Below are 12,153 nucleotides of genomic sequence, written 5' to 3'. Positions count from 1 at the left end.
AGGCTGAACCAGTGATGATGGCAAAACAGAGCACACCACACGGTCCGTGCTTTTCCAATAGGACTGCATACATACAGAGATAGCGCAGAGCCCTCATCCCCAATCATACTACTTCAACTCCTACGCTCACCGACTCGCGCTGATATGCTGCTTATACTCGCTAAAGCTCACTTGCACCGAGGTGAGTGACAAGCAGCGTGAGTAGTGAGTTTGTTAGTCACCAGATAGGCGAAATTGCAAGATTTTCGGCGAGTTATTTGGTCGCGATGATTTAAATTAGTCGTTTCAAACCTACAATTTGAGGGATTATTTTGAATTGTATGCACTACTATACTCTTTACAGATCATTCAATCGAGTTGGATGGGTGCTAAATATTGGGCCTAACTTTTCTTTATTTTCAACAGATGAGAAACATATCGTTCAGCCTGGTTTGTTTTTAAATATAATAAAAAATGTACACACATAAACTGCAGTTTATTTTTAACCATGACCATAATTATTTGGTTCTTTGTGCGTATTTAGCTGGATTGGTCATCGAAGTCGTGAGTGGCTCCTTCATATTAAAGAATTTTAGAGTCACAATAATAATAAAATACACACAAAATAACGTCTTTCGGCAACATACGGGGGTACAAAATTGAAAACAGTCATTTTGGATGCGTTACGAAAAATTAAAAGATTTTGAACGATAATAACTCAACCGTCTCTCGATAGATTTACGAGATAATGGCATCAATCGATTGGAAATATTTCTAGCAATTTGCTGAATGTTTCAAAACTATTGATTTCATTCTGTAAACTATTGAAAAATGGTTAAAAGTAAACCATTGTCTAAAGATGGTGAAAATCGATTGATTTTTTTTATATTCTTATACTTTCTCCAACCGAGACATCAGATGCGAGTATCTGACACCTCTGATATTTTTTGTTCTACTATATAAGCGTCCAACAAGGTCGCCCGTTCCATCATTGTCTATCCGATCGTCGACCCAGCAGCAGAGCAGCAGAGAAGCAGTACCAGAGCAGCGGAAGCAGAGCAACGGCAGCAGAGCAGCGGCAGCAGAGCCTGGGGGCGAAAGGGCAACTACGCCGAGTGCGTTGGTGCCAGTGCTCCGGTATACTGGGCCGCCGTCATGGAATGCCCAGCTGCTGCAGTTCTCAGTCGGTCGTATTCACCGTCTGCTCCGCAAGGGCAACTACGCCGAGCGCGTTGGAAAAATGGCCCTTTTCAGGGCCACAACATTATCAAGAAAGAGTTTAACGTACGTATGGGAGTATCTGACACCTCTGATATTTTCTGTTCTACTATATAAGCGTCCAACAAGGTCGCCCGTTCCATCATTGTCAACAACATCAGCCCAACAAAACGGCCCTTTTCAGGGCCACCAAACTTTCGCAAAAGAGTTATTAAGGAATATTCCTAAAATATAATATACACAATTAAGTACAACACATAACAGACGTTATCCAACGCCAACCCTGCGTTCGTATCTAGTATACAACCCTTCCAACTTTTTACAAAAAAGATTTATTCTTGATATCAGAGTCTCATTCGGCTTTTATTAATTATTTTACATAATTTTACACTGTGGTCTAGAATGGGAAAGTAGCAGCCCGTCATAATATTCATGTGATTTTGTGGTGGCATTTGAAGCTACACTGAGCGAATTTACCATGTCGTGATTGCATGATTAATCATTCAGAGCTATCCGATTTCTTTAACATCGAAAATAATATGAGATACCCGTTTGACTGATAATTGACATTAAATGGGATGATTCATCATACATATCATAAAAGAAACTAACATCAACCACTTAATGAAGTACCGTTCAAATTTTGAAAGGTATTAACAAAAAATGAATTCAAGAACAGAAATGAAGTAAAATCATCCAAGTTAGCCCCATGACGAAAATCATACAACAACTGTCATGCGATTCATTTTCATATCGTTTCAGTTTCCCGTTGCGTTTTGGCTTCGCCATTTTATATTCGCAGCTGGATGAACGCGCACTGAGCAAAGGGGCAACATTCGCAGTTTTTGGTGAAAATTAGTGAAAAACTGTCGCAAAGTGGTGCAAAATTACTGCCGGAAGCCGCGAGAAGCAGCTGGTGCCAAGTGTGACCGCAGAAAAGGTGCATTTCCGATCGGGGAAAGATTGTGCGAAAGATTCTTTCGGGCTGCTGCTGCCGTCGTGCTAGCCTTTCTCCGCTGCTTTTTGGCTGGTTATTTTTTTCCTATCTGTGCGTGGGGTTTCGTCCGACGGACGGACGGAACAAGATAAAAAGCAGCTAGAAACTAACAAGCAATTCCGATCGCAAAGTGAACGGCTAGCGTACGGACGGACAGGGAGCGAGGAATAAAATTGTCCGCCTGCCATGGCTGCCCCGTAGAAGCTGGCGCTGGCTGATCCTGCCTTGATGCTGCTGCTGGATTGTTGTCCGGTGCAAGGTGTGGTGTGGGTTTTTTTCTGTCGGAAAGAAACTGTTGTAGGACGAGAGACCACCGAAGAATTTGGAATAACACTATCCGGCGGACGGGAAGACCAGCCAGGCGACCGGTAAGCGATGATGATCTTTTTGTTTGTGGTGGATATCACGATGGAACCATCTATGGCGAGGTTTTTTTTAATGGAAAACATCGAGAAAAAAAAAACTTCCAAAACCCCCCACGAAATATTTCGACCGACTCCACTTTTCCTAAAGTTATTGAACATCATTAATAATACATAGGTATATTTCCAATCCTAGGAATCAGATGCAGGAGTACCTTCCCAAAGGTCTCCAACGACTTTCGCTAGCTGTGAGATTCTTCAGTCATTACAAAACATTGACCACATGGCACTGAACTTCGTGCTTGACCTCCACAAGCGACGCAACATAACACGGAAGGGTGTTCTTGATGTCCAGACTAGCGTCAAGAACTTATATAATCACCTTGAAAACCTGATCCGCTCCATAGAACCTTTGCAGGCATGCGACCCACAAACATAGTATATTACAGACGTTTATCTACAAAAAAATGTCTTCAATGTTTGATTTCATTGATACAGAGCACAAGTTCTTTAAGTTTCTTATAGAGGCGGACCTTTTCAGTAAACCGAGAGTATTTATTGCTAAAAACGGTAGTATCGATGAAGCAGGAAGTGACACGAACATAAAAACTACACATTTAATCTTAATGAACGTAGAGTTTCAAATCAGAAAATTTCTCGAAACCGAAGATGTGCAATTTTGTCAACGGAGCGCTGTATCAAAACAATGTAATGACAATTTTCGATGGCCCTCCTTTTACATTAGAAGAAATGGGAAAAAAGGTATGTTTCGCAGAAAAATATATCAAATAAATGAATAACATTATTGTTCAACTTGTAAAACAAAAGCGTTTCATTTACAACATTAATTTACTGTTCCAACGATTTAGAACAGATATATTTTGTTATGATCACAATGTTTAAACTGTAAAATAAGCTTTCTTCTTTTATATATTTTTCATTCAGATTGCACTTATATTTCATTTGAACATTACATGACAATTTATTTTGAAACTGTATGACGAGTCCGTTTCATTCTCAATGTTAATCATACGGTTTGTTCATTGCAAGTCTTCCTAAGAATGGATGATAATCATGCTGATTTAGAACTGATGGTTTACAGTGTGCAGAATGAAAATCATCCTGTTTTAGAATTGATGCTATTCAGTTCTTCTGTGCTTTGAAAGCTGAATCAGAGAATGATAATCTTTCTCAAATAGAAAAATAATCCGTATGGGGCTCAAGTGAAGCAATAATCATACATTCATGTGTGGACAATTTGGTTCAGTGTATGTGATCACAGGAAAGCTATGTGAAATTCCCATGACTTTCATCCATTAGATATGTGATCAATTTTTTGAGTGTGGATTTTACAGGTACCCGGTTCAAGCTTCAGTTGGCTGCGGTGGTTCTTATTTACGTTCTATTTCCTGAATGATTAGTGCGAATAAAGGCGTCTATGTGATGTCTTGCTGTACCTGTTATGGACATTAGTACATCCTTTTCCTTAAACTTGTTGAGCACTTGCCTCAAAAGTTATCGTTTTTGAAGTACTGATCTTCGCAACATAAAGGCCGCCACTCCGGAGCCTGAGATTTGATCAAACTATTCGCAGTTATATCTAGACAAACATTTCAAAAGGTCCTATCTGTCATTGAAGCTGATTGGAGAAAAATTGATTTGAACTTTTGCAATATATTTTTAAATGCCTTTTTTAATTACGACATAAAACGATAATCTTTTGTATTCTCAAATGCATAGGAAACACATAGAATTCGACTGAAGTGTATGTTTCTTCGTTTTATTCATAATTTTCAGGTTTAATTCGTGGTTTTGTTACATAGGACCTTTGGCTTTTTTCTGTATCAGTTAGGACCTGTCAAATTGGTCTGATTGCAAAGTCAATGTTACTTAGGACCTTGGTAAGAATACGGTTTAGAGGTCAGATAATTACAACTACATCATTATTTGTAATTGTTGATGGGCTTAAAATTACTATTTTGCCAATTTATTAAGTAAACTACGTTTATAATAAGAACTTGTCCATTATTTTTTTCTGATGTATGCAGGAAAAATGTAAGTGTATGGAAAATTTGCATATTTTTTAATATTCGGTATATTTTTATAAACAAACTCTGTTTTTTTCATTCTACATCATTCGTTTTACATTTATTAGCTCAAGCTGTTCATCAATAATTTACATTCATTCATGTTATTCGATCAAATCTACATCGCTGTCCTCCAGTGGATTGAGATCCACATCAAAGTGGTCTACAACCGTATTAAAGGGTGATACGGTCAAAATTTGGTCAATATCAACTTGACGTATTTCTTTCAATTTTGCATTTAAAAAACCTGAACACCCCTCATTTTGAAGGTGTGTGTGTGTAGAATGTTGCACCTATTTTGATTTTGGAATTCACTCTTCAGTTGTCAAAATGCCGTCCAAGCAAAAAGAGCAGCGTATCAAAATTTTGCTCGCGCATCGCGAAAAATCTCGCACGCAAAGTTGGCAAAATCGCTAAAAGTTGCCAAATCAACCGTTACAAATGTAATTAAAGTGTTTGGGGAACGTTTGTCGACAGCCAGGAAGTCTGGATCGGGGGGAAATCGAAAACCGGAAGCCGCTGAGACGACAAAGAGAGTTGCCGGTAGTTTCAAGCGAAACCCTAACCTCTCTCTCCGAGATGCCGCAAATAAGCTGGGTGTATCGTCTACAACCGTGCATCGAGCCAAAAAACGAGCCGGACTATCGACTTACAAGAAGGTAGTGACTCCAAATCGCGATGATAAACAAAATACGACGGCCAAAGCGCGATCCCGGAGGCTGTACACGACGATGCTGACGAAGTTTGACTGCGTGGTAATGGACGACGAAACCTACGTCAAAGCCGACTACAAGCAGCTTCCGGGACAGGAGTTTTATACGGCAAAAGGAAGGGGAAAGGTAGCAGATGTTTTCAAGCACATGAAACTGTCAAAGTTCGCAAAGAAATATCTGGTTTGGCAAGCCATCTGTACCTGTGGCTTGAAAAACAGCATTTTCATAGCTTCCGGGACTGTCAACCAAGAAATTTACGTGAAAGAGTGTTTGAATAAACGTCTGCTGCCTTTCCTGAAGAAACACGGTTGTTCCGTACTGTTTTGGCCGGATTTGGCATCTTGCCATTACGGTAAAAAGGCCATGGAGTGGTACGCCGCCAACAACGTGCAGGTGGTTCCCAAGGACAAGAACCCTCCCAACACGCCAGAGCTCCGCCCAATTGAGAAATACTGGGCTATTGTCAAGCGGAACCTAAAGAAGACCAAAAAACTGCTAAGGGCGAGCAGCAGTTCAAGGCAAACTGGCTTTCTGCGGCGAAGAAGGTGGACAAGGTGGCTGTACAAAATCTGATGGCAGGGGTCAAGCGTAAGGCCCGGCAATTCGGATTTGGAAAAGCGGAAGCCTAACTGAATATTTTTCCTGAATTTTATACTAATTGAACTTGAAAAAGAAATTTAATTTGATTTTTTAAATAAACGATTTCACCGATTTACACGCGTTTTCCCTTGACCAAATTTTGACCGTATCACCCTTTATTGTTCTTCTTCCTGTTTTTTTCTGTTGCAATGTTGCAAAATAATCTTTTTGCTTGACATATGGCATCAGTTTGCGTAAATCGTCCAATTTGGCACTTGGCAATTCAAGTGGTTGATCCGCAATTGGATCGAAATCCTCGTCCAAATTCACGCTTGTAATATCGCATGTCGGATTTGACAGAATTTTGAATTAGCTTTTGCCTTGGTGTACTCCTGGAATCGCAATTAATTCGTCAACTCCATACCAGAAGCAGAGCGATTGAGTACAGGCATCGTAAATGAAACTTTCTCATATCCCACTTCCCAGTTAGATGTTGGATCCATAGGAATTTCTAAAACTTCATGTTCATATTAGTATAGCATTTCCAACTAACTATTATGAGTTTTAGTTTTTCTATTCCACGTGAAACACGAGATGAAACAAAGGTCCTAATAGCATTTGTATTTTTTTTTTTGGTTGAATGACAGATTGGACTGTAAACATGTTTAAGGTCCAATCAGAGAGCTGTGCGATATTATAAAAACTTTCAAATTGGACGTTTTTTTCACATATTTTTATAATTTTCTGAATATTGATAATTAAAATTTCTAGAACAATACTTAGAGATGGTGAGCTCTGCAGCACAGAGAAGCATTAAACTCGATTTGTTTACAAATGTCAGATAGGACCTTTTGAAATGTTTATCTAGATATTTACCCAACGCCACCAGCTGGAAAAGGAATTTACGATTACACACACACACACTTCTGCAAAGTTGTTCCTCACAGTTAAGCCCTCGTTTTGGTGTCAATTAATACTAGGGTGGTTCTTTTTATCATTGAAATAAAAAAATCCTTTTTTAGTTGCAGGAATTTGCGATACAAAAAAATAGATCAAAAGAACAAAAGTGTTTATCAACAAAGTTGCTTCAAATTAGCTGAGCTACAACTTTACTTTGGAATGTATACTTTCATTTCTGCAAAGAAAAGAAAAGCTTTTTTTTATTTAGTTTTCCTTGATTTGTTTTCCGTCGGTCTTGTTTTTCGTACTGAGTACTAATCAGCGTTGCCAGATTTACCGATTTATCGGTATTTATACCGATTTCCGAACTAGATACCGATATACAGATAAGGTTCCTAAGAATACCGATTTTTTTTTAAATAATCAAAATTATTATTGCCTGCCCAGGCTCAAATTTCGGAGAAAATTTTTGTTAAAGACTTGTATCTTTTTGAATACCTCATATTTGTTGAGCCTTTAAAATTCTAAACAATCATCTCTAAAGATGCCTTATGCTTGATACTCTTTCGACTAATGTTTGCATTTGCAAGAATCTTCCTGCGTAAGACAGAAAGGTTTGGGACAGTTAGAAGAAACATCTTGGAGAAGCCGGAATAATTGTCCGGATCCTGGTAGTTCCTGAAAAAGTTCTGAACAACGCTGTAAAAAGCTTCAGGGAGAAATTTTCCACTTGGAAAAAAAATCGGAGGGAAGTTAAAAGAAGCTACCGAGAGAAAACGCAGAATTTTCCAGATGATCTCAAAAAACATTCGAAGGAAGACGGAGAACAGGGGCAACCAAAAGGAAATATGGAATGTTGAACAGATATTTTTTGGAAGCATCGCATCGCATCGCAACCGACAGAATTTTTTTGGAAACAATTGTAAAAAGCTTTTGATGATAGTTGGAAAAAGTTTCCGGTAAAAATAAGAACAGCTTCCAAGTGATGTCAAAAGAGCACCAAAAAGCGAATTAGTTGGGCTTGACTCTTTTAGATTTGAATGAATTTTTTTACATATGTTGGTTACTACCCAAAATGACATTTTCCATTAAAAAATCAATTTTTCTGGATTTTATAATGGTGTACGTAAAAAAAAAAAAAGGTTTAGGTATGAGTGGTACCATAGATCCCCTTCTCGGAACGAGTGTATTTTTAATGGACCTGGTCTACGTTTTAAAGTTGGCTTATGTATCATATAAAAGGTAAAATAAGTACAAAAGTTTATTTCATAAAAACAATCTACCCTCACACACGCACCCATTTCATTTGGAAAGCTCCTTAATAACCTGCCCCGCAATCACCAGTCTCTGAATCTCCGAAGTACCCTCGTATATCTCGGTAATTCTTGCGTCCCGGTAGTATCGTTCCGCTGGCATGTCCGACACGTAGCCCATTCCGCCAAGAACTTGCATGCACTGATGTGCACAGAAAGTAGCGGTTTCCGAGGCAGCGAGCTTGGCTTGCGCCGCTTCCTTCGTAAAAGGCAACTTATTGTCCTTAAGCCAAGCGGCTCGCCACGTTAGTAGCCGTGCCGATTCCAGTCTCAGCGACATGTCTGCAACTTTCATCTGAATCGCCTGCAGCTTGGAGATCGGTTTACCGAAGGCAATCCGTTTGTTCGCATAATCTACGGCACATTCCAGAGAAGCTTGAGCAATGCCCAAGGCCTGGCCGGCTACTCCGATGCGTCCTGCGTCAAGTGATTGCATGGCAATCTTGAAACCGTATCCAGCTTCTCCCAATAAATTATCTTTTGGGATTTCACAGTCTTCGAAGATCAGTTGCGCAGTTGAAGTACCTCGAATGCCCAGCTTTTCTTCTTTTTTACCTCGGCTCAATCCTTTTGCGTCCATCGGTACTATGAACGCTGAAATGCCTTTATGTTTCAGGCTCTTGTCGGTTGTCGCAAACACAATTCCATTTCCAGCTTCATAAGCTCCCGAAATCCAACACTTCGTCCCGTTCAACACCCAACGATCACCCTTTAGCTTTGCAGTAGTTGCAGCGGCTCCGGCGTCTGAACCATTCCCGGGTTCAGATAGTGCAAAACAACCAATCTTTCGCCCATCCGTGTATCCCGGTATAAACTTCTGCTTCTGCTCTTCCGTACCGTACTTTTCCAACACACCCAGATACAGCGAATTGTGAATGGACATCGTCACACCGATCACTGGTGAGCCACGTGAAATCTCCTCCATAGCTATAGCGTACGCCATGTAATCCAAACCCGTACCACCGTACTTTTCACTGAGCACGATCGACATCAGTCCCAGTTCGCCAATTTTGGCAATCTGTTCAGCTGGGTAAATATGCTCACGGTCAACTTTTGCCGCAATTGGAAACAGCTCAGCATCCGCAAAGTCCCGGCAGGTCTTTTGAAGCATCTGATGGGTATCGGGTAGAGCTGACAGGCAGGCGATTGACCTGTTGCTGATGGTCCATGACTTTAAACCTGTTAGTGTTTGCCGGATAATTATTTTACCGTCATTTGAGCTCACTCCAGTATACTCACCTAAACGAGTAATTAATCTGCTGTAAATCATTTTTTATTAAAAATTAAGACGAAAAAGTCTTATCAAACTAAAAATAGCACGTCGGAAATGTATTTGAATTGAGCTGGACTCTGCGCCCCGGTCAGTTGAACTGTGTGACACTGCATGTGAATGAACTTGAGGCGTTCGCAGCGAATGGTTTGTTTTTATTTTGCTACTAACATTATCGACGACACTATTGAGACTTTCACATGTATATACACGCGTATCACTGTTAGATATACAGGAATATGCTACAGTGTGCTATATAGTGACCATGTATTCAGTCACGTCTTATGAGTTGATGAGATGTGAAAAATTAGTGCCTTGAGAGTAATTATAATTTCAAAATGAACGATGCCTTCGAAAATTATTCTTTTTATTTAAATCCAATTTGGGGATTTGATCGAAAAATACGATTTTAATTCATTTATTACATTCAGGTATATTATTTTTGCATGTATACAAAATGTCTAGGCACCCATTGGAACATTATAATAATTTTTAAGCAAATTTAAGGATTTGAAGCATCTCTCATAATGGTTTCAGAATACATTAGCTGCTTTTCTTGACGCAAGGGCGCCCGTGTTGTCAAAAAGATCGGTCTCCGAGAAAACGAAAGAGTTAGCCTAATTTTTAATATAAATAATATACAGTCACCCCAGTATTATGGGCCAGCTAACGGGTGTTCAATAAAAAATGAGAATGATTTCAATACCGTCCAGCACTCTTGTGAGAGCTCGCGACTAAGTTGCGTCGTACGGCTGACCAGAGCCCCTTCTCCAATATTCATTGACGTTTTTTTGAAGAATAAGCATTATGTTTTTAATAAAAAATCCTGAATCCGTTGAAAAAAAAAATTTTTACTAGCTATATGACTGAAAAAATTCTCATTTTTTATTGAACACCCGTTAGTCACTATTATGTATCAGTCAGTTCTGCGTGTTAATCAAATGGAAGTGACCCATCATTGTGGGTGGCCCATAATACTGGGGTGACTGTATTTGGTTTCAGGCATTTGGAGTAGGGTGAGAAATTTCCTTTTAATTTCGTTAAAATCGCCTATCTTTTGACTTGCCATGAGCGGCAGATCACATCTTAGACTAAGTCTTAGAGGCTCGATATAAGTAAAATTTAACTATGTGATGGGTGTATTCATAATTTTCAATAGTATTTGAGTTGTAAATTCAATATTTTTTCTACGGCGCTGATTTGGCATCCTGGCACAAATGTCATTGCGCGGATTTTGCGGATTCAAAGTCGGGATTTCTGTATCATCCCTGAAATATGTATTAAGAAATTACTACAGTTTATTTGATGAGTACTTTTACTGTAGTGATATATATTTTATTGGTTTTTATGCTGCCAATTTATGATGCTCAGATTTAATCTAATCTAATCTAATTTAACACCAACACAGCCAGTTCTTGAAAGCATCCTGGAAAATGATGGATATACCTCCACCATTTTTCTTGTCTATTTGATACATGTTTCACATCGAAGATGTGTCACACATATCAAAACGGCCAGGCCAACTGTGCAGCATTTAAGGGGCAAGATGATTCAGAAAACATCGGGCCTGTTTAAATCGAAGATTTAAACACGATTCTTCAGAATCCAATGAATGGATGAAACGTGGACATCTCGTACCGTACTTTCCGATTTTGGTAATTATATGATTGGTTGATCGTTGGAAGTATCAAAGTTAGAAAGGTTAAGTGATGCTCCATTTTCTTCTGACGGTTGGGACATTAGCACTAACTTTTGTCCTAGCTTTTTATGGCTTATGGCTATAGCGCCATTACTCGCTTTCTGAAAAGAGAAGAAGAAGGAAAGGAATAGGAGAAGGACAAAGCGAAAAGGATTATGCAAACTCTATGAACATAAGCAATATTTTGTATTTGAAATATACAATACAGAAATGGATCACGGCGGTGGCCACTACTAGTCTTGTCACTATTATCAAACAAAAAACACAAAAAAAAACATGATTGACCGCCCACGGTTGCTGCTCTGTTATTACCAGATCAGCTGCAATTACACAGAGAACCAACAGATGATGTTTGGGACTAACAGTCATCCTCAATGTGTATGAACTGGAGATCTAATATTTAGCAATACCAGCACCGGCCGTGTTCGAATGCAGGTCAACTAGGGAATGGGAAGGAATGTGTTGACGTGGTACTCGCTGTGAAGGAAACCGAGAAATCCTCTGCGCTTCACGAGAAATCACTGGGATGTTGGATGTGGGGAAAGGTTGCAAAGCACACACAGGGATCGTTTTTGGTAGAGCGATTATAATACACAAACACGCACGCGCACTCATCCAATCTCTATTTTTAGATCAGGACCCCCACTGTGGTAAGTGATGCGATCGGTGTTAAAGAAGAATTTGTTTTCATTAAAATCTAGTGGGTATAGAATAAGGCAAAGTGAAAAATTGCAAGGAAGGGGACGGGCCTGGGATTGAACTCCCGACCTTCTGCTCAGTAAGCAGAAGCGGTAACCACTGAGCTACCGAGCCTCGTCGACTAGTCTTGTCACTATTATCAAGTCATAAAAAGTAACAAGGACTAAAATGTGATCCTTTTATTACTTGGAAATCCTGATTCCGTAGTTTGAAGTTGTCACAACTAGGGTTCGGTGGTAGATCTTACACCAGTAACGCACCACAAAAAGGCGATCCCCCAACGTTACTGGTTTGAAAAGATAAAAATTTACAAAGTGGAACGAACTCACCAAGTTTA

At 39.5% G+C, this 12,153-nt stretch overlaps 1 protein-coding gene across 1 annotated transcript; it reads right to left on the bottom strand.

Moving 5' to 3' along the window:
- Nucleotides 1–8,126: 8,126 nt before the first annotated feature.
- On the bottom strand, nucleotides 8,127–9,535 carry LOC135701811 (short-chain specific acyl-CoA dehydrogenase, mitochondrial-like). The gene is made up of 2 exons (XM_065222737.1): nucleotides 9,388–9,535; nucleotides 8,127–9,327 (listed from the first exon to the last, which is right to left on the bottom strand). The coding sequence occupies exons 1-2, from the start codon at nucleotides 9,416–9,418 to the stop codon at nucleotides 8,138–8,140; spliced, it is 1,221 nt and encodes a 406-aa protein (XP_065078809.1). The 5' UTR covers nucleotides 9,419–9,535; the 3' UTR covers nucleotides 8,127–8,137.
- Nucleotides 9,536–12,153: the final 2,618 nt, after the last annotated feature.

Source organism: Ochlerotatus camptorhynchus, unplaced genomic scaffold, assembly GCF_037179485.1.
Source record: "Ochlerotatus camptorhynchus isolate MF236.1 unplaced genomic scaffold, CSIRO-AGI_Acam_v1.1 ptg000177l, whole genome shotgun sequence".
NCBI lineage: Eukaryota > Metazoa > Arthropoda > Insecta > Diptera > Culicidae > Ochlerotatus > Ochlerotatus camptorhynchus.
This window is presented reverse-complemented; position numbering and strand designations above follow the sequence as displayed.

Coding starts and splice junctions, on each gene's coding strand:
- LOC135701811 (XM_065222737.1), bottom strand. CDS start 9,418: ATGATTTACAGCAGATTAATTACTCGTTTAG. Junction 9,328..9,387: donor CAGATTAATTACTCGTTTAG/GTGAGTATACTG, acceptor AAACACTAACAG/GTTTAAAGTCATGGACCATC.